Genomic DNA, 22047 nt, shown 5'->3' with positions numbered 1-22047 from the left:
ACTTGGCTAATCTGATTTATCGTCTGTCTCTGTTAAGCGGGCGTAACGCTAGCCAGGATTACCAAATTTAGTTTTCCATATCTAGCGTTAAACGCAGTATCTGTCAGGCCTCAAACACACAATCATTTCAAGAATGGCATCACTTGGGGAGCCCGTGCGGTTGGAAAGAGGTAAACTTAATTGGCTAGCTAGCGCTAGCTTAGAAATATTTGTTGTGATACCAGGGAGACATTAACCTAGCTTAGCCAGCGTTAGCCTAACAGAGCTGGTGATTGTTTTTGACAGCGTACTTTAGTTTAGTCGGCTAACGTTGCCTTAACGATATCTTGCGGGTAGTTAATGTTTATAGATCTGAGCAACTTTGTATATTCTTGGCGCAAAGTTAAAGTAACGATCATTTTTACGGCTATACTGCTCTACTTAGCACACTAGCTAACTAGCTAATAAAAGTAACAACAAACAGTGATCTGTCTTTAACTGTTTCTGTTAAAGGCTCGGCGTATGTTTGCATAAATATGAGGCTTCAATGCACTTTGTTTCCCCTGCTTCATTATCCTTAGCAGCGAGAAGCAGGAAGAAATATATACATTACACACTAACGTTATATTTCAACCTCAGTTTTTCTTTTAACAAAGTGCTAAAATTAGGTCCTGCTATGTCTGCTAATGACGTTACAATGTGGTTGGACAGTCCATAAAACACAGGTTTGTTTTCTTTAAACAAACGTACATACATGTGAAATAATAAGTGTGAAATAATTACTTCCATCTACACTTAGATGTTGAAGGAAGTCATGGCTAAGCTTGTGGTTTAATTAGCTACAGAAACAATTAGCACAGATTAAGAGAGATGTGTAATGTGAGTTTTCCTCATTGTAACAGGACAAAACAAACTCTAACTGCAAAAATATAAACTTAACACTGGGGGAGAAAGGCTCACACTTGTTTTTGTCTTGTGATTTTGTTAATTCAAGTCACACTTAAGTATAACCCAGCACTATATATTGTTCTGAAGCCAGTGCTCTCAGCCAAGACAAGTATCCCAAAGGGACACAGAGAACAAGTGTAGTGCAAGTCAAGCTAAACTCAATAAAGACATGTTACCTGATAGAAAATTTATTCAAATTTGAATTGTTAGTCAGTATTTTTTGATATATATGAAGTGGCACCTGACATTTAAGCAGTTCTCTTTGGTTTAGGTTGAGTCACACAGGCAACAGTCATTGTTTCTGTGAATATTTCCATTTGCAGACAATAGTGAAAGCCTTAATGATGGTGTATGTGTTTGTGTTGATAGATATTAACCGTGCCGTTGAACTGCTTGATAAACTCCAGAGGACGGGGGAAGTGCCTCCCCAGAAGCTGCAAGCGCTGCAGAGGGTCTTGCAGAGTGAATTCTGCAACGCCGTCAGAGAAGTGAGACGCTTTGTCTTTACTATTCTTTAAACAGTTTCCTGTGAGATGGCAGTAGTTCACTTTTCACTTCTGATGTTAAACTTTAAGGGTTTTAAAATTGAGTTTGGTTTGCTCATCTTTTGGAAATCTTGACAGCTGTAGCTTGGATGTGACAAAATATTGTCTCTTCAGGTATATGAGCATGTGTATGAAACAGTGGACATCAACAGCAGTCCTGAGGTCAGAGCCAACGCCACAGCAAAGGTACCATCTAATGCACATCCATGCAATTTAAGCACTTTTATTTTTTCTAATCTTAATTTCAGACCACTTGCTTCTTAAAAGATTGTTACAGTATTTTTGCAAAGGTTAAATAAACACCACTTTGTTTATTTGTAGGCTACCGTGGCAGCCTTTGCAGCAAGTGAGGGACACTCACATCCGCGTGTCGTAGAACTGCCCAAGACAGAAGAAGGCCTGGGTTTTAATATAATGGGTGGAAAGGAGCAAAACTCGCCTATTTACATCTCACGGATCATCCCGGGAGGCATCGCTGATCGACATGGAGGCCTCAAGAGAGGCGACCAGCTTCTCTCTGTTAATGGGGTGGTACGTTCACACAATCTTTACTCACCCCAGAATGCTAATTTTAAAGCTTAAGTCTCATGGCATGTACACATTTTATTTCATACGTTGTATTTTCATGTTTTATTTCATATGTTTCTGTCCTCTAAGCGGCTACTTTTCTCCATGAACACCATCATTTTTAATGCCACTTTCATACTCTCATTGTCTCTCCAAAGCTCTCACCTCCACTTCCTTAGCAGAAAGTTGGGTTAAAGGACAACTTGTAAATTTTAATTTTTAGTACACTCATCCATAAATTAGGCTACAGAGAAATATTTTCATCATATTACTAGAAGTGGTAGGTGCTGATGAACAGATTTTCTACAGCACCCTTGCAGACTGAGCTAGAACTAAGCAGCTATTTGAAGAGCTACAACTACATCAGGTTCCCTGTGGAGTGAGTGGCAATGTGTTTAAGGGTTGGACCTTAATTTGTCAGTGAGGGCACTCGAGTCCACTCGTGCACAAGGGTGACGCGTACTTAGTCCTGCCGATGTTTTCACACTATTCCACTGACAGACAGTTGGTGGTTGCAAGAAATGTCACCAATAAACGTAGCAATGTGCCAACAGAGGTAAAAGAGAAGTAGACATCTAGCAAGCAAATATAGATGCAAACAATGTAGGTTTGTGGGTTTCACATTCTTCTGAAAAATGGCTTTGAAAATGATGAGCAAGGAAATAAATTCAACACATTATATACATAATGTCTTTTTATGAGAAATTGTGAAAGTCAACATTCATTTTTTTGTTTGAACAAAAAAACTTTTTAAGGCTCTTCCATTTTTGCTGCAGTACTCAAAAGAATGCTGTTTGCTGTGCTTAGGTTGCAATTCCGGGATCAGCCAAAAGCAATTATCCCATTGACTTTGCTTGTTGCTCAGTTTGTTCTCTCATTAAAGTTTCCAAATTACAAACTTAAATAGTAAGTCGACCCCGACAGCCAACTCTTATGTTATATTCTCTCAAATCCTTATAAAATACTAAGGCCATTGTTTCATCCAAAGTTACTACATACCTTGTTGGCTTAACAGTTACCCACATTATTTAGCTTTTTGGATTATAACCCTATAAAAACTTTACTACACTGATGTGTCTTTGTCATAAAGTCTTACAGTACATTTCTGTGTTTTTTCCAGAGTGTGGAGGGTGAGCACCATGAGAAAGCTGTGGAACTCCTCAAAGCAGCTCAGGGCACAGTGAAGCTGGTAGTAAGGTACACCCCCAAAGTCCTAGAGGAAATGGAGTCACGCTTTGAGAAAATGAGGTCGGCAAAGCGCAGGCAACAGAACAACTATCCCCAGTAGGATTTTTCAGTGTTGATGCCCAGCTCCCGTGTCTATCCTCTTCTAGCCTTCTGGCCATTTGTTCTGGTCTCTTTCTTATCTCCCTGCCCAAAAAAACATAACAAACATACCCCAGTTTAGTTTTAGTTCCTACCCTCACATACTGTATATTGTGCTTCTACCCTTTTTCTGTAGCATTTTTTAATATTTGCCATTGTTACACTGGACACTACAACTCTAGACAAACACTAGAATAATCATGATTGTCAGTGTAGGTGGTCACTCACACGCGTGCATTATTTTTGAATTGACAATTTGAATGCAACTTAGAGTGCTTTTGAGACCAACTACACAATTCCTTTGACTGGAAAGGGTTTTAATTCTTTTACCACAGCCACTATCAAGTGCCTCAGGGCAAACACGTTTATCTTATGTACTGTGTTCACCGTTCCTTTTTTCCTTTTAATGGTTTAAAGTTAAGAACTGGTTATTAAATGCTTGCGGCAGAAATTACTCCATGCTTTGCATCTGTCATTCTCAAAGACAATGTGATTTGATAGAAATACATGGCAAATATAGGTAACTCCCTTTAATTGTGCAAATCTAAATCAGATGCAGTTTTATATGTATTACATTCTGAATTAGTTGAATAGAGATGGTTATATGTTTGATAATAAGGGAAACCACTGAAAGGACACTTCAAAACAAAAGTGATGGATCATTTTTAAGGTTTTTTTTTTTCTCCACCACGCTCAGTAGGTACTGTAAGCAACTTTTGAGCTGGCACACCACAGAGACTTGTTTTGACTTTTATCAGTTATAAACCTTGCAGTCAGCACTACATGGGATGAAACCTGGTCTGGACATTAATCAGAAATGTACTGTATGTCATGTTTTCCTTTGCAAGGTACAGTACATAATGAGAAGTCAGTTACTCAACATTTGTCTTTGATCTTCACTACAAACAGACTTAGTATTGTTTGTGTCATACAGTGAAAGTTCAAAATGAGGACCAATGAGACGTGTAGTTATACCAAACAATCTGTTAAGTCAGGATGATGCTAATGTGAGCGTTCATCATTGCTTTGGTTAATGAAATGGCAGATGTTGATATCACACGTGCTGTACATGGCTACTGCATATTCATCAAAACTTGACAAACGTTCTTCCGTCTGTGTTGAGCATTTTGTTTATCAATGTCTCGCAGAACAAAAATGTCATAAATGAAACATTCACTTCATTTGAACGTACTGGTAGTCACTGACCTCTTTATAACGACCTGGATTTATGATAAGACTTAGAAAAATGGCTTTTCTGCAAATCTTTAAACTTGAATAACTATTTACTTTCATGATGCGTGCACTCCATTCAAACACAAGAATACACCATTGAGTTAAAACTTTTCCTGACTTGTGTGTAACTACAGATTCATTTCTGTACGTAGACATTTCTATCATTTTTCTTTTGTCATCACAATCATCTTTGCTTGATTTATAGTCAAGTGGCACCAATACACTCTGTATGTGAGATACAAACTGCACATCATGTTGCAATAAGAGTGACAACAACAAACTTTTGTTACTGAATACTGCCAAACAGTCAAGTTTATTCCGATATGCTTTTTAAGCAGGCTAGTGTCAAAACAGTGTCAATAACTCCCAATATACTGTGTATATAGGTTTTCTCTCACATTTACACATGCAACAGTAGTACACAAAGTTTTTTGTTTAGTTGTAAAGTGTTTGCTGAATGCATGTTTAGCTATCATGTTGATGTTCCTCTAATAGGAATATTAATACTAAAAAAAAACAAAACACCTTTCCTGATTGAGAATCCTAAATCCCATCCTCTAGCCTACATTCAACATGCCAATCAAACAAGTCCGCAAGTCATGGATTTCTTTAAAATACTTTACTATTTAATATAAAACAAGTGAAGTGAGCATTCAAGGACTTTTCTTTATTTCCCAGCAAAGGGAATATGAATGATTGTCGGTTAAAACCCGCTAAACATCCAGTCTCTGTGTGTATGAGGACATAATATCCCCAGAACAAAATTGATTTCAGAGATTTATCCACAAAAATGTTTTGTTTCCATAGTAGATGCAACGTCATGTAAATAGCATAATGTAAACTAGGCTTTAGCTGACTAAGCCATGCTATCATCCAGTCTCAGGTTCAATGCGTTACATATTTGAGACAAGGAGGTAGTAACGATGAAGAGAGTTGCGAGTTATCTAACCGATGGAGAAATCAGATGGTTGGTGGATTAAGTAACGGAAACACATGGCAGCGTACGAGAGAACGACAACTTCGCCTTCGGTGTCTCTTTGAATGGTGTCATTCATCCTTAAATGTTTGTCCTCTGATGTTGAACCGTTCTTCAGAAATGAATTCCTTTTTGATGCAGTTTAGTGTTAAATAGATATCCAGTTGACTGTGTGTGTGTGTGTGATGATTTCGGTTTTTCTGTGTAGCAGCTTTTGTGGCGTAGTCACTCCACCGCTTTGGTTTTTTTTTTCATTTGGTGTTTTTGTTATTTTCTCCACCATCCATCCACCATCGCTTAACATACAATAAGGCTCAATGAATGACGTCAGTTGAAGCAACTTGTAAATAGCTCATTCAAATGTACTACAGTCCATTGGTACTTTTTGGCAGAAAAAATTGGTATTGTGTTTTCCAAAATATTGTGCGCTTTCAGTAAAAAAAAAAAGATTACTGTATATCACTAAATGCACCACTAAGTGCTAAAAATTTCATTATTGTTGCAAAGTTAGGGAAAGATTTCATTTTTTTCCACAAGCAAGAAACATTCAGTGATATTTTTGTAATTTTTTCCGAATAATTGGAACAAAAATTGCAGTTTGCTAAAATAAAATTAAGAGCAAGCAAACAACCCTTTGGCATCTTACTTTGTCTGTTACTGTTTCTACATGTGTCCACCATCACTCTCCATGTCAACTCATAGTCTGCGTTCCTTTAAACATCAGCTGTAATAGCAGGATTATCTTCACTCAAGATGACGTTTATCAAATTCTATTTTTCTTTAACGTTGCTTTAAATAGTCCAAGAACAATGGTGATGCATAATGAGCACACAGCCCAGTTGTATTTAGTGGGCGTACTCCCTGTAATCCATCACTCCTTATGAAAAATGTTGAACTGAAAATATAAAATGAAACGCACACGCAGTTCTGCAAAAACTGAATGCAAATCCATTATCTATGCAAGGTCATTTTAAAAACTTCGGAAATATCCTGTAATGGTGCAAAATAGCTGTCATTTTGCTGCAGCATGTGATTTCGAAAATTACTACTTTAACGCTGTGTGAACAAACGTTTAATGTCACATGACATGTTCAACAACTTTGGGACCGCTGCACTCAGACACATTGGAGTTACATAATGAGACCTTTATAATGTTTGATAGCAGAACATTCTCATATTGATCACAGTTGAAAGTAGTTGCAGTTGAAATTTCCATGTAATTTTAGCCTTGCTATTTAATTAACGATTGTCGGGGTGCATGTAGAGGAATAGGCTTATGTGAAAGCTTGGCTAGCAGTAGACCATCCCATGGGCTACTTTGAGCATTACTTTTTTTTTTGTTTCGAGGCAGAGAATTTAGCAGAAGAGTCGCGATGTATATAAATGTCAAAATGTCTTAATATAACACATAGTTTATCCCTTAATTGTGTTTTATCCAGCTTTAGCTAGCTAGAGTCACTGCTTACACACATGTATAGTAAATCAGGAAAAAATGTAATGAGACTTGGTATTGATATTGCACAGTCACGCTCTCCACTGAATGTCACTGACCATTGTCTAACTAAGTTCCAAAATTTTGTGAAGTACTCTTCAACTTTCTACCCGTTTTCCCTGTCTATATATTGGAATGGTCAATAGAGTATTTTTTATAATACTTTTCTTTTGATATTTTTCTCAATTTTTATAAGTGATTTTTCCTAACAAACAAATACCAGGAATGATTGGTACTTCCATTTTGACTGTGTACCAGGGCCATATCAGTGAAGCCCCTCTGAAAAGCAGCGCTGGTGTAGGATGGGTGCTGAGATCTCCAGCCTGTACGAACTGACAGACTCGAGAGAGAGAGAGAGAGAAAGAAACTGTCCTACATCAGCACATCTTTTCTGAGACCTGAACTGATTTCTTTTCTTTCTATTACCAAGACCAAACTTGCAACATTTATGAAAACTTTGCTAATGTTTGAACTGTTTTAGTCGGTGCTTGTTTAGGATTATTACCTGTAGACTTGTGTTGTGTTATCTTGTGTTCTCTGGTTTCTTACCTAATTTACTGTGTTACATTGATGTGGAATGTAAAATGTTGTGATGTAGAACATAATAATAATTTGACTGAAGGCTAAATAAACAGTGCTTAAATTGACTATGACTTTTCAAGGCATTTCTTTGAGCTCAACATCAGAAACAATCACCACCTTCACAAAGCGGTGAAGGACATGTGTGTGTGATCCAACCCCTTCATAATTGAAAATGTTAATGTGCTTTTCCCTTTTCATTTAGTTCATGTTTTGTTCCAAACAAATACGACTTGCCTGTTCTTTTAGATGACGTACATATGCTGCTGGTGCTGCTGCTGCTGCTGCTGGTGCTGCTGCATTACAGTCTTTGCTCTTCATTTATATTGTGCCTGACATAAACACATGATAGTTGTTTTATAGAAATTCACAACACAACACACAGTAAGACCCATATTTGATGTTGAGAGAAAAGTAAATACTGTCCAATACTGCAGGAAGAGTGAATCCAGACTGAACTTGAATATTTAACTGTTTAAAAGCTTATTTTCTGACAAATCTGACACACTCTTGTTTACTTGCAATGCAGCAGCTACACCATTAGGTGTTTTCTCTTCCACTCCATTGCTCCTCTTTCACTGTCTTGCCTCAATTGTATGAAAACTAGGAAACTACCTCAGGGGTGAAATAGAAACTTGGTGAGAGCGTCAAGGTGGTTGTAGAAATGGATGTGAGAGCTTTTTCTAAAATTAGATGAATTTAAATTTTTTTTAAAAATCATGTGTTTATGGGGACGTTCAAATACACTCCCCTCCAAAAGTATTGGAACAGTGAGGCCAGTTTCTTTATTTTTGCTGTAGACTGAAAACATTTGGGTTTGACATCAAAAGATGAATATGCGACAAGAGATCAACATTTCAGCTTTTATTTCCAGGTATTTACATCTGGATGTGATACACAACTTAGAAGTTAGCATTATTTGTAACGGAACACCAAATTTTTAGGCGAGCAAAAGTATTGGAACAGATAGACTTAAAATACATTAACGTGAAAAGACTTAATATTTAGTTGCAAATCCTTTGCTTGCAATAACTGCATCAAGCCTGTGACCCATTGACATCACCAAACTTTTGCATTCTGCTTTTGTGATGCTTTTACAGGCTTTCACCGCAGCCTCTTTCAGTTGTGGCTTGTTTTGGGGGGTTTCTCCCTTCAGTCTGCTCTTTAGCAGGTAAAATGCATGCTCTATAGGGTTGAAGTCTGGAGATTGACTTGGCCAGTCTAAAACCTCCCACTTCTTGCCCCTGATGAACTCCTGTGTTGTTTTGGCAGTGTGTTTTGAATCAATATCTTGCTGCACCATGAAGGATCTCCCAATCAGTTTGGTTGCATCTTTCTTTAAATTGGCAGACAAAATGTTTCTGTAGACTTCTGAGTTCATTTTGCTGCTGCCATCATGTGTTACATCATCAATGAAGATGAATGAGCCCATCCCAGAAGAAGCCATGCAACCTCAAGCCATGACATTGACTGCCATGACCTCCACTGTGTTTCACAGATGAGCTTGTGTGTTTGGGATCATGAGCAGATCCTCTCTTTCTCCAAACTTTAGCCTTTCCATCACTTTGGTAAAGGTTCATCTTTGTCTCATCAGTCCATAAAACTTGGTCCCAGAATTTTTAGGCTTGTCTCTGGACTTTTTGGCAAATTCCAGCCTGGCCTTGTTTTAGGGTCTTTCTTTACAGCTCTCACAATGTTTCTGTCATCAACTGCTGCTGTTTTCCTTGGTCTACCCGTTCGACGTCTGTTACTTAGTACACCAGTGGTTTCTTTCTTCTCCAGGACATTCCAAATGGTTGTACTGGCTATGGCCAATGTTTGTGCAATGACTGTGATTGATTTTCCATCTTCTCTCAGCTTCACAATTGCTTGTTTTTCACCCATGGACAGCTCTCTGGTTTTCTTGTTGGTTACGCCTCTAACTATAAATGCAGTCTGCACAGGCAAAACCCAAATCTGAAACTGAACGTAGACATTCAGCGCTATTTATTGTTTGAATAATCAGTGTAACAGGACACATCAGGGCAACAAAACACACCTGTCAGTCACATGTTCCAATACTTTTGCTCACATGAAAAATGGGTGGGTTCAAACAAAAGGTGCTAACTTCTAAGTTGTGTATCAGATCCAGATGTAAATACCTGGAAATAAAAGCTGAAATGTTGATCTCTTGTCTCATATTCATCTTTTGATGTCAAACCCAAATGTTTTCAGTCTACAGCAAAAATAAAGGAATTGGCCTCACTGTTCCAATACTTTTGGAGGGGAGTGTATACTGAAATGGACTAAGTGCTTTCCTACTTTTTCTATCATGCCTCCATTTAGAAGTGACAGTTTTTACACACAAAAGAACAAACTTTTTCATGTTTCATTGATCTTCAACTGAAATGCAAGATAGGCATCCTCATATTTCGGTTTCCTCGTTATAATTCTCTCCATCTTGTGCTTCAAATGTAGTTTTGCAATCAAAATAAATCATGCAAACCTGAGTTTTTGGAAGCCTTGCCAGCGCCAAGGCACTCTTACTTATTTACTGTTTTCAAATGAACCCCGGTCATAAGCCTTTTTCACAGCAAATGCTTTGAGGAAAAGCACAGTTGTTACTAATAACATTAATTCAGGACCTGTTCCAGTAATTATTACACTACAGGAGTAATTAATGTTATCAATTACACTTGTCTTTGACAAGTCAAAGTGTGAATTATGTTTTCCCCTTGGGTCATGTTTGTCCCCAGTTTTGGGAACTGCTGATAGAAAGCAAGATGGCCCTGTAATAAATTGTTCAATTTTTAATCAGACAGATTGATTTAACTGTGAAGTTTCTTGAGGCAATAGACCTGCTAATTGATGACAGTTGTGGCCTTCCCCAACATCAAGTGTTGGTAAAGCATTTCCCACTCTGGATATACAGTACATGTTTAAAAGGTGCTTTCGCCCAGATGCATCCATACATACTGTAGATGTCTGAGAGCAGCTCAGTGGTAGCTCGGTGGCTGGTTGCCTGGAACCAAACAGTGCATGTGACAGCGATTCATTAGAGCTGGTTGTTCACACTACAGCTTGAGACCAGAGCACAGCTGCCGGTTTCTCATGGTGCGGACCCAATCCGTTGTAGAGAGTCGTGCGAGGATGGTTCACTTTGTCTTTCTGGCAACCAAAATCAATCACACCCGGGAGCAAGCTCAGCAGCAGCAGCGGGGGCTGGGGATGAAGCAGGAGGCCAAACTGGATCCGGAGCCAAATCAGCAGTGGGAGCAGACAAGGAGGAAGAAATTGATTCATGTTAATATACTGAACAGTAAAAAATAAATAAATAAATAAATAAACACACACATGGGCACACAGAGTTTGTTTTGAGGTAAGATGGTGGATGGAGGGTGAAAGGAAAAATTAAAAAGAAAGCACCAAGCCTACCACAAAGTAGACAACATCAACTATAAATTAAATATCCCAGTGTGAAGATTTAAAGATACCTGTCTAAAAATAAAACTTAATCTCCACTCAGATATTTCTTCAGCAAAATCTGTAAAGACCCAAATGACAAATGATAAAACCAGAATGAAGATTACAGCAGCTTCAATGAGCTGTGTTCATTTTTTAAATTAACAGTTAATTAGACATGAATTGGGACATACCTTTAGTGTATATGATTTTATGATTTTTTTTGTTCGTTTCAATCGTTTCAAGAACAACTATGCACATTGTTGCATAGTTACAACAAAAGACAGGCCTAAAATGTTTTAAGTATAGGAGAGAATATATATATATATATATATATATATATATACATATACATATATATGTGTGTGTGTGTGTGTGTGTATAAAATAACCTTAAGATCTACCCATTTAAATCTGTCTCAGAGGGTCATAGGGATTCAAATCCCACATTTATATACATATTTCTTGCATTTTATTGCTTTTTGTATGCTTTTTCACATATATTACAGCTTAATAATAAAACGTGTGTTTCTTGCAGTGAATTACATCGTTAACGTCTCCGGTTTTTAGTCGAAATGGAGGCAGTTTACACATGAAACACTCCGATACAGCAAGAAGTAAGTTTAATTTCCTTCGGTCTTTATTTGAACACAGAGAAGAAGAAACAGCCACAGCAGGAAAAAAGAAGAAGAAGAAGAAGCGGCGGCGGTTCTTCCGTTTTCATCCGGCGACGTAACTTCCTTTCTGACCGTGCTAACCTCGGAGTGAACACGCGTTCGTCTGTCTAGCTCAAGTGAGTGTCTTTTTATACTGTAATAAATGTTTTAATCTCCGGGAGAACACGCATGTAATGTCAAGAAATAAGTAAACTTCCAACCTCGGTAGTTAAAAGACTTCAAATAGTGGCATTTAGGCGAAATTAATTCGTTTTACGCCCCGCAACGTCGGCAGCGGCTAAGTTAGCTAATGTTAGCGGGACTGAAGAACACGCCGCCACATGGGTGTAAAAGCTGTAGCTGTGCGTATGTTTTCTTTAATACGTCTCATTTTACGCGATTTGTACGGAAAAAAAGGTCACGACAGAGTTTGACTACAGAGATGTGATGCTAAATGCTTGTTAAGTATCACAGACTCGATACACACTGAGATGGTGTCTGGCCATCTGTACTGCTTAGAGGAAATTACCTGTTGTACTGACTTGCAATTGACACGCCAATCGTTTAATCCAGAAACGTTTGATGTGAAAATGTTGCGTGATGAGGGTGTCCGAAAGATTTCTATTCTATATATGTATATAGAGAATAAAAAACGCAAACCTGGAAGATAACACTGTTAGACAGTGTTACTATACTTAGTGGCTTGCTGTCAAAATCGCAATTAAATAGGCTAATGGAACATAAGCAGGCATAGTTATTTTTCACTGTGAGCAAAGTAAGATTATTTATGCTGATGTGACTCTTATTTCCAAATGTTTTTATAAAATCACGAGAAATGAAATGAAGAGGTTTGCCTTCAGTCGCCACTTGAATCTTGAATTTTAGCAAAACCTTTGGTTAAATCTGAAACATGCAATGCATATAGTTAATTTCTGAACTGCACTTAATCTGCAAGAAGGCGAAAATTTCAATTTAGAAATGTTAGAGATATAAATGCTTACTGTGTGATTTTAGCTAAGCAGTCTTGCCGAGTACTAAAGGATATATAAATATATATCTGTATTGAGTAAGACACATTTTGTTGAACTGTTGGTGTCTTTTTATGTGTGTTTCTGGTTGATGTCCATTAAAACACATGCTCACAGTTGGACCTTTCCGTGCTGCTGTTTTTGCAGGATGCGTTACGTTGCTGCTTACCTGCTCGCTGCCCTTGGTGGCAATGAAAGCCCAGAGGCCAAGGACATCAAGAAGATCCTGGAAAGTGTTGGTATTGAGGCCGATGACGCACGCCTGACCAAGGTAAAGAGCTGTATAATCACAGAAATCACAGAAATGCACAATCTATAGCAGAGTTTGCTATAGATTGTGTGTGTGTGGTGTTGTGGCAGCAGTTGATCTAGCCAGAGTTTGTTGTTGCCTTTTGATATTCACAAATGTATTCTCCCTCAACAGGTCATCTCTGAGCTCAGTGGAAAGAATGTGAATGAGGTGATTGCCACAGGTGAGTGTGTATTGATGTTTGTGTCTGTGTGTAGTGCTAATTTTTAAATTTACATCTGTGTTTGGTTTTGATTTTTCTCTCCATTAAAGCAGCACCAGACAGAATTTTAATTTATCCAAGTATTTATCCAAATACTCAATGACCAAGATTGTCTTAACTCAGTCCTCTCATCCTCTAAACATCCTCTAATCCTGAATTTGTCTGTCGTTAGATTTTTGTGACTAGTGATGAGTTCTCTTGGCACACAGGAAGATGATTGTCTCCCTGCCTGCTTATAAAAATAGGTGCACAGTTTTCTTACAATAGATGACATTTGTGGCTGTCTGCACACAAAGTGTTAAGAGTATTATGCAAATTAAAAAAAACTTGATGCACACTTATATCAACCTTGTAATATATGCTGACGTATATTTTACACCTGGTTCAAGCTGTTGAGTTTATCTTGCTGTGACAATTCCATGAATGTTGATATAGTGCATTCTTACTGTGTGTACTATGAATTCTGTATTATGTTAGCAGGCAGAGGCAACCTTTTAGCTAAAATCATCATGTAGATGAAACATGCACCTATTTTGAGGCCAGGATAAGCCTATTTATTTAAACATCAGAATGTCACTATACAACTAAATTGCCAGATTATATCAAGTAACAAGATGCCGTTTCTGACCTATCTTGTTTCTGGCTGCTGAGTGTCAGTGTTATCACTTGTGCTTTATGTCTGCCAACTCATGTCTCCTCAGGTTACGGTAAGCTGGCCAGCATGCCAGCAGGCGGTGCTGTAGCCGTTGCCAGCTCTGCGGGTGCTGGCTCAGGCGGAGCCGCAGCCCCTGCTGCAGGTGAGCATTGCTGCTTAGCACCTTGTTTGTCAGCATCAATGACACTTAGCACACGGTGCCTTTGCCCTTCACCTTGTATGTTAATGGGTACATGCAGCCAAATCTTTTACTCATCAGTAGTTAGTTTCAATGTTGCACATCTTCATTAATTCAATCCTGACAGAACATACCTAGTAGATACAAGTCATGTAGGTAGTTTGGTCTGTTCTGTTTTGTTTATGGGGCATTTTTGAAGGGTCTTAAGCAAGGACACTTTTGAGAAACTTGTATTTGTTACGAAAAGTACAGCAACCAATTTGTCGTGTAAACTAAACAATAGTTGACAAATGTTTTGTTTTTTTTTTAAATGGTTGCACAAATAGTGTAGTTAATGTAGCGACCTCATTATAATAGATTTTGTTAAATGGTGGTTATAGCAGAAAATAAAAATAGAAAAATGCTTTTTGTTTTGCAGCTGAAGAGAAGAAGGAGGAGAAGAAAGAGGAGTCTGAGGAGTCCGATGACGACATGGGATTCGGCCTGTTCGACTAAACCTTTTCAAAGGCTGAATAAAATTTATAAGAAAAAAAAAAAAAAGTATTTAAATGTCTTTGTCAATGAAAAATGAAAGTTGTGTTGGTATCTGGTGTCCGTCCCTGTTGAGGAGGGAAAAACACTGATCAAGCAGCCACTTGATCCAAGGGTTTTCACGAGAAAGCTGAGAACTGAACTTTGCACAGTAACATTTTATTATCAGTTTCATAGAGACCCACAGTTATACCTAATTTAGGGGATGACTCTGTTTAGAGTAAGATTATTTCCAGTAGCAGTTGTGCAGACAGTTGTGTGAGCTATCAAACATTGCAGCTTGTCGGTGGCACTTAAATCATGTAATTGAGCCCAGCGCTCAGCAGGTGGCGCTGTTTAGTTTTACACTGAAGTAAATACACACCAGGTTCCTCAGGTCGTTTAAAACATGTTGAATCATATGAGGATGGATGTTGATCACCCCCAACTGGACTATGCCAATACCTGCATTATTTACTGCGACTGGTAAAAACACCGACCAGCAGGTGCAGGGGACCTGCAGGCAGCAACAGGGACTCCATCACATGATGAGTAACATCAGACACATTAATGCAAACTCTGAATTTGGGACCACACTGACTTTTAGATAAGAAATAAATGTAGGACTCACTATTATAGTTTGCCACTGATGGTTTACATGAGGATAGATGCACAGGCAAGCCTATTGATTCTGTAGGAAGATGTGATGATGAGGGTCTGTTATGGGTCATTGCATACGGCTGTTGCAAAATGCAAATTTACTCTCAGAGTAAACATTATTTTATACATAATTCCATTAGTCTGTCTCAGTCTCAACAGAGATATTTCTCCCTTTTCAGGATAGAAAGGTTGTTTAAATATTTGATGTGAATAGCTGCAGTCCAGATTTATAATGGTTATTCCAGGTCAGCACCCTGAATGTCAATTATTTACAACAGCATCAAACCCAATTAGTAACACACAACCAATTTCAACAGCAGTAGTGGATTCTTCATGATTCATAGTTTCCTACTTCAGAAGTGCAATGTGTTTTACTCTGGGTTCCACTCCACTTTAATTGGAAACTATTATTTACAACACAGTATGTTACAAACCATTTCAATACTAATACAGGAGGGCTGCATTTCTATTTAATGGATCTTAGTGGTGATAGATGCCTCACAGAAGGCACTGCAGCCTGACCTGTTTTTTTCCATGCTGCGTTAGTCATAGACGTCTTCGCAAATACAGAAAATGTCTTTTTTTTTTAATTCAACAATACTGTTCCCCCCACCTGATAAACTAAACCCACTCATGTTCAAATGCATCAAATCTCTATAGCCCTAAGGTGACCTGAGTGGCGGTAGAACAAGCTTCAACTCTTACCAGGAAGCCTGTCTCAAGACTATTAGTCATGTCCTCGTGTGTGACAGTAAGGTTGTTACTTAATCCCCAACATTTCAAGCTTTCTACAGAGCTGAGTCATGTAATGCGTTCAAAGCTGAGTCAGTAGAAAGACTCAGTACAAAGTTTGTTTTTGTGCGTTGAATGTCTGAGACTGTTAGTCCTCTGCTCTTTTATAAACCTAGGATTTGGGGCCATATATATAAAACCAATCACTCTCCCATGCTCCAATGCTTCTAATCCTAAATTTCCTGCCAAAACAAGCGAGCTAGTTTAGTTCACCGCAATTTTATTTCTGAGGGAAATTGAAATTCTAGCTATACTACTCTACTTAGCCGTATTTTGCTCCTTAATTGCATAAAACCACAGTTTTTGAATTCACTTCATTACATTACTTCTACAGTGACAGTCATACCAGAATGTAAAACTACAAATTAAAGTACTGCATTCAAAGTTTCACTTATGTAAAAAGTAGCAAAATTAAAAGTAGTTACTGTTATTGTTATTGTTGGTGTATTACAATGTGAGCATCATTTTAATGTTGGAGGTGGTTGAGGTGGACCATGTTTAACTGCTATGCACACTGATTGATACTTAAATCTAAAATATATGAAGTGTCATTCGCCAATCAGATGTTTCGAATGAAAAATAAGTAGTTACTATAGCTGTCAGATAAATCTAATGGAGACAGAAAGAACAATATTTTCCTTTGAAATGTGGAGGAATATTAGTGAGGGGAAGTAGATTAATTAACCCATGAGAACCCGCAGTGACACAGTTGTCACAGACCTTTTAAATATTCTGGAAATGTCCCTGTCCAGCTTTATCCTTGAATTAAACTCAAGAAGTCCCTAACATCCTGGTGCAGTCATGTGACCCAGTGTCAATTTATCTTCCCAGGACAGTGAGGACACCATTTTGGAAATGTTGGTCTGCCTGATTAACACCTGAGACACACCTAGCTTGTTTTTGATATTAAAAGGTAAGTTTCAAACAATTCAACAATTCTAATACTGTCCTAGATTACAAGTAACCTGTCCTGACCATATTTTATGTTGATATGAAACAGCTTTGAAACACAATGCTGTGACATACATTTAACATTTCAGATATTGGACAGTAAGGGTAGTATCTCAAAAATAAGTTCAGAAATGTGTTTCTTGTGGTGCATTTAGTCTGTTTTATATCTCCCATGATTTTAAGATAATAAAGGAGAAAAGGGTCCGGCTTCTTGTGGGTTAAGTAGCATAAAATTACACTCGAGTACAAAAAGCACTATAAAATCGTACTTAGTTTCTTTCCACCACTGCAAGAAAACCCCCCAAAAATGCCCATGAATTTCACAATAAAACAGAAGCATGAATGCAGGGGCAGTTCATGGTGGTGCAGACCAGCATGTCCCGCCCTCTTCCGCGTAGTGACGTCACGGCTGGTACCATCAGGTTATGTGGGGAGGTTCAGGCCGGAGCTCTCAGTCGATCGTCTCGTTAACGGACAGTGAAGGTTACCTGCTTCAACAGTGCTTGAACGGCAACCTTTCAGCTGTCTTCACACACCTCCGGACGCGAATAACCACCCAGAACACCGTCGACAACACCGAATCACATTTTAATTACCTTAAAACATCGGCTAGCTAAGATAACGTAACACGTTTAGCTTGATAAGTAGCTAACTGTTTGTTTTGCTAACAACGCAAGCCGCTCCGACCTCCTCACAAGAAGACCAACCACTGAGATTTGGTAAGAATACATTTCTAAGCTTTATGTGTGTTTGCTTTATGCTGACTGACCACGTTTTAGTCGGTCTGTGTTCGGTGGAGTAAAGTCGAGGCGAGGTGCTGTTGTTTTTCTCCACGGTCACCAGTGCGGCCTTGGCGCAGTTGGCGCTGCGTAATCTTCTCCGTGCCAGACGCGCCACACAACAACACGGTGTCTGTCAAACAAAACAGCACCTGGTTTAAGTACTGTGTAATCTAACAGCTGTGACTTCATGTTCCCCCTAATTCGTACTTTCATGCGTCGTTTGACGCCACTCGTAACCTTATGTCAGAGCTGGTCAAAGCAACCAGTTGTAAATGTAATGTGATTTTCTTCCAATGTTTTCATACATAACTAAATGTAGCAGTGCCAATCCCGGTGAAACTGAGGTAATACTGAATTAGGTCTGGCCCCTTTTGTGTGATGAAAAAGCTCTGTTGAAGGCTGGGCCCGTCGATTTCTATACGAGCATTAATATAACCACCTAAATATTTTGTTCAGGCCTGACTATTGCCCTACAGCTACAGAGGCTTGACAGTGTAGCGAACAGTATTAATAATCTTTATTAGTTTCTATTATATATATATATATATATATATATATATTTTTTTTTTTTGATTAATAAAAGATCACATTCAATTGTAGGCATATAAAGCCAGGGCCAGATTTCACACGGAAGACATCAAGTAGAAAATGATATATGATTAATAGCAGTGCAATGTTAGAGTTAGTTTTTAAAGGTATTGTGATAAAGGCTGCAATTGATCAGTCTTAATTTGTTGATGAGTCATTCAGTTTGTAAAATATCTATATATATAAATTTCTTGTTTTGTTTGATTGACAGTCCCAAATGTTAAGTCCAATAATGGACAAATTGCACCAGGTGTAATTGTGATATAGGCTGTAAAGACTTCATCAGCCACGGCTCATGTTGCTCACAGGAGTTGTATCGTGATCAGTGGTGGCTGGTTTCGGGTATCTAGTAAGACTTTTCTTTGCTGTGTTGCAGGACCATGAGTTCCCAAGTGAGACAGAACTTCCACCAGGACTGCGAGGCTGCAATCAACAGGCAGATCAACCTGGAGCTGTATGCCTCCTACGTCTACCTGTCTATGGTAAGAGTCCAAAAGGTGAACAGAGCAAAGTGTTCAGCCAGTAGAAAAGCAGAAGTGCTAAAACCTCAGGCAGGCACAGCTGGTTGTAATATAGATAGATCTTGATAGTATAAGGGGAACAATTATGCAGGTACCTGCTATCATAGAGAAGTAATTCTGATCCTTTCAGTTGGACTGTATTTTGGTTAGGTAACTGCTATGCTGAGTGGGCTCATATAGTGTGTATTTTTACACATCCATTGTGCCAACATTCCTCAGATGAATGGAAAAAAGTGTGAGTGTAGTCAGGCACTACCATAGTGAATCTGCATTAGATCGACCTTTTTCATTAAACATTACCTAGTTAAACATTTGGGTGAGTTTGTAGGCGTCAGTCTGATGTCATCTGTTTGAACTGAGTTGTGATGAATATGTGCGACCTGACATGGTCATGATACAAAGGTTGAAGTTCCTTTTGAGATTATGTACAGAGACGGGGCAGAGAGTGCATCACCTTCCCTTAAAAATGTGCTTCAGCCTAAGCATGGCTTTCACCCATTCCACACACACACACACAGCTGTGTATATTAAAGGGTTTCTATGTTCTCTATTTGCTACATTTATCTTTCAAATATTCTCTTTTTGCTTTTTTTTTTTTTTAGAAATTAGTCATCAGGTTTATATTAAATGAATGTAAATGTTTTCTTTAGTTGAGATATCTCTGAATGTTTTGAAAGTTCTATTTGCCTCGACTCTATGGGATCGTACTGTTTTGCATTGAAGAACATTAATGTTTTTAATTGCCAACACTGTAAATCACAAACACTTGCATTTTATGAAATAGTATATTTTAGTAGTTTTACAGTTAAAAATAGTGTGTCATGTGACCTCCTCTAATGGAAGCATCACACTGCCTAACTATAAAAAGACAAGTGCAATTCTCTTTTGGGCTGGATGAAAGCTATTGTTTTTTTGCTTTTATCCCTGAATTTTGGCATGTCAATGACTACAGCACACTATCATTCCCCCTTTTACTCCTCACAGGCATACTACTTTGACCGGGATGACCAGGCATTGCACAACTTTGCCAAGTTCTTCCGTAATCAGTCACACGAGGAGCGAGAGCATGCTGAGAAGCTAATGAAACTGCAGAACCAGAGGGGAGGAAGAATCTTCCTACAAGATATCAGGGTATGAGCTCATATTTCATCTAATGGATTTGTTTTATGTGTGTTAACTTAAAAACTGGGTGTTAGATTTCTGAGTTAGATTTTTGCTATCGTGCACCCCAGGCTGGGAGGGCAAAATAAGAAAAGATAAAGAGGGTGTGAGTGTGCTGTGCTGCTTATCTTTCACTGACATACAAACACTGCCTGTTTAACGTTAAACTGCAACCCCACGTTGAAACCCTTCGAAAGTTTGCGGGTCGGGTCGGGTCCTTGCCCTCTTACTTCATTAATAAGTGTCTCACTGTTTTCCTGACCTGCTTTATATTGCAGAAGCCAGAGAGGGATGAGTGGGGCAGTGGTATCGAGGCCCTTGAATGCGCCCTGCAGCTCGAGAAGAGCGTGAACCAGTCTCTGCTGGACTTGCACAAGCTCTGCTCTGATCACAATGACCCACATGTGAGTATTTAATTGTGGCTCGATGGTTGAACACCATGAAACATATTTTTCTCACACATTTTAGTTTTAGAGATCCCAAATTCTCAACGCTGAAATAAGTAAAGTCTTTTAATATCCAGGTCTTGCATATACGTATTAGCCTGTTATAGAATTTAGAAAATGACATAAAAGACATACACATTGGTTGCACATCTGTCCTTAAGAATGCAACATTCGCTCATGTTCAAGTTAAAATATTTCATTTGGTTAGTGAAAACGAAGCAAAGATAAATATTTGTCAGTGAAATTAAGCAAGTTTGTGTTTCAGCCGTGATTTGATTCCACTCTCCTTCTGTCAGATGTGTGATTTCATCGAGACGCACTACCTGGACGAGCAGGTGAAGTCCATCAAAGAGCTGGCAGACTGGGTGACCAACCTGCGCCGCATGGGAGCTCCTCAGAATGGCATGGCCGAGTACCTGTTTGACAAGCATACCCTGGGCAAAGAAAGCAGCTAAATCCGTCCCGATCACATTTTACAAACGCTTTCTATATATGTATATTTGTATCTTGCTTCCACATATTTTCAAAATATAAAGCCATCTGCATGGAACTGGCTAGTCACTTAAACCTGTTATATTACTCATGTCTCTAGTGACATCTCCACGTTTATAAACCAGTTTCTAGTGTGAGCTCCTGCATTCAAAGTTCGCTCTCGTATCTTGCACTTCTCTCCCTGCTTTCAGCTATGCCATCACTATATATTTGTTGTGTTATAAGCCAGGAAATATGAATCAAACAAAATAAAACAAACCCTCTGGATTCTGATTAGTCTCTTCTTTCAATGTTGGTCCAACATTAAAAACAGTAGCTCATTTTAGTGATTAAAATGAACTCCACGCATGGACTACAGCAAAACTCCCCATCTGTCAAAAAAGGGTAATTATAACACTGATGGTCTGTTTCACTTCCATCAGCAGAGGAAAGAGGAACTAGACAGTCTGCTAGGACCTTTAGTAAAATTTCAATCAAATCTGTTATAGGGTCTGGTTTTCTATCTGAAATGTGGCTATTGGCATTGTATTTAAACTAATGAAGGTCAGAAGTTTTGGTAATTGAAGGAGACACTAAAGACTGGTAATTGAAAAAATGACAATGTTTTTGAATATAATAATTGAATATAATTACTGTCCTACACAGAGCCTGTGGTCTCCAGAAAATAGATGCCAAAAATCACAAATAAGCAGGTTGATGTGAAGCTAATTATCATTTGCTTTTCATGTCCCAAGTCATAAAGTGTCACATCAAAGACCTTATTTTTTTACCATTTAGAAGGCTTATAAAACATCATCAGGGGATATCCAGTACATTTCCCAGGAAGTGTAAATTACATTTTATGTAGGAGAACCTGCGTCACCATGACATTTTGTAACTACAAACATTTCTCTCAGAGGTACAGACTCTTGATACTAGCGTCACTTCCCCTAGTTATGACCCAATAACTAATGCCACTAATAACCAAGATTTCAAAGTGCTTCAACATGGTTTAAATAAAACATGCTTAACAATCAACTTCAATAGATGT

At 38.4% G+C, this 22047-nt stretch overlaps 3 protein-coding genes across 3 annotated transcripts; all 3 read left to right on the top strand.

Annotated features, from left to right (window-relative positions):
* On the top strand, positions 1 to 4600 carry lin7c (lin-7 homolog C (C. elegans)). The gene is made up of 5 exons (XM_070852085.1): positions 1 to 170; positions 1297 to 1415; positions 1587 to 1658; positions 1794 to 2003; positions 3160 to 4600. The coding sequence occupies exons 1-5, from the start codon at positions 134 to 136 to the stop codon at positions 3325 to 3327; spliced, it is 606 nt and encodes a 201-aa protein (XP_070708186.1). The 5' UTR covers positions 1 to 133; the 3' UTR covers positions 3328 to 4600.
* A 7186-nt stretch (positions 4601 to 11786) lies between these two features.
* On the top strand, positions 11787 to 14654 carry LOC139198675 (large ribosomal subunit protein P2-like). The gene is made up of 5 exons (XM_070827598.1): positions 11787 to 11878; positions 12917 to 13040; positions 13194 to 13242; positions 13983 to 14078; positions 14533 to 14654. The coding sequence occupies exons 2-5, from the start codon at positions 12918 to 12920 to the stop codon at positions 14607 to 14609; spliced, it is 345 nt and encodes a 114-aa protein (XP_070683699.1). The 5' UTR covers positions 11787 to 11878; position 12917; the 3' UTR covers positions 14610 to 14654.
* Positions 14655 to 17461: 2807 nt separating this feature from the next.
* fth1a (ferritin, heavy polypeptide 1a) lies at positions 17462 to 21290 on the top strand. Its single transcript, XM_070827574.1, has 5 exons — positions 17462 to 17746; positions 18774 to 18879; positions 19903 to 20049; positions 20358 to 20483; positions 20822 to 21290. Exons 2-5 carry the CDS (start codon positions 18778 to 18780, stop codon positions 20978 to 20980), a joined length of 534 nt encoding a protein of 177 aa, XP_070683675.1. The 5' UTR covers positions 17462 to 17746; positions 18774 to 18777; the 3' UTR covers positions 20981 to 21290.
* The last annotated feature ends 757 nt before the right edge of the window (positions 21291 to 22047 follow it).

This window comes from Pempheris klunzingeri, chromosome 1 (genome assembly GCF_042242105.1).
Source record: "Pempheris klunzingeri isolate RE-2024b chromosome 1, fPemKlu1.hap1, whole genome shotgun sequence".
Taxonomy (NCBI): domain Eukaryota; kingdom Metazoa; phylum Chordata; class Actinopteri; order Acropomatiformes; family Pempheridae; genus Pempheris; species Pempheris klunzingeri.
The sequence above is the reverse complement of the archived record's forward strand: the minus strand, read 5'-3'. Positions and strand labels throughout refer to the sequence as shown.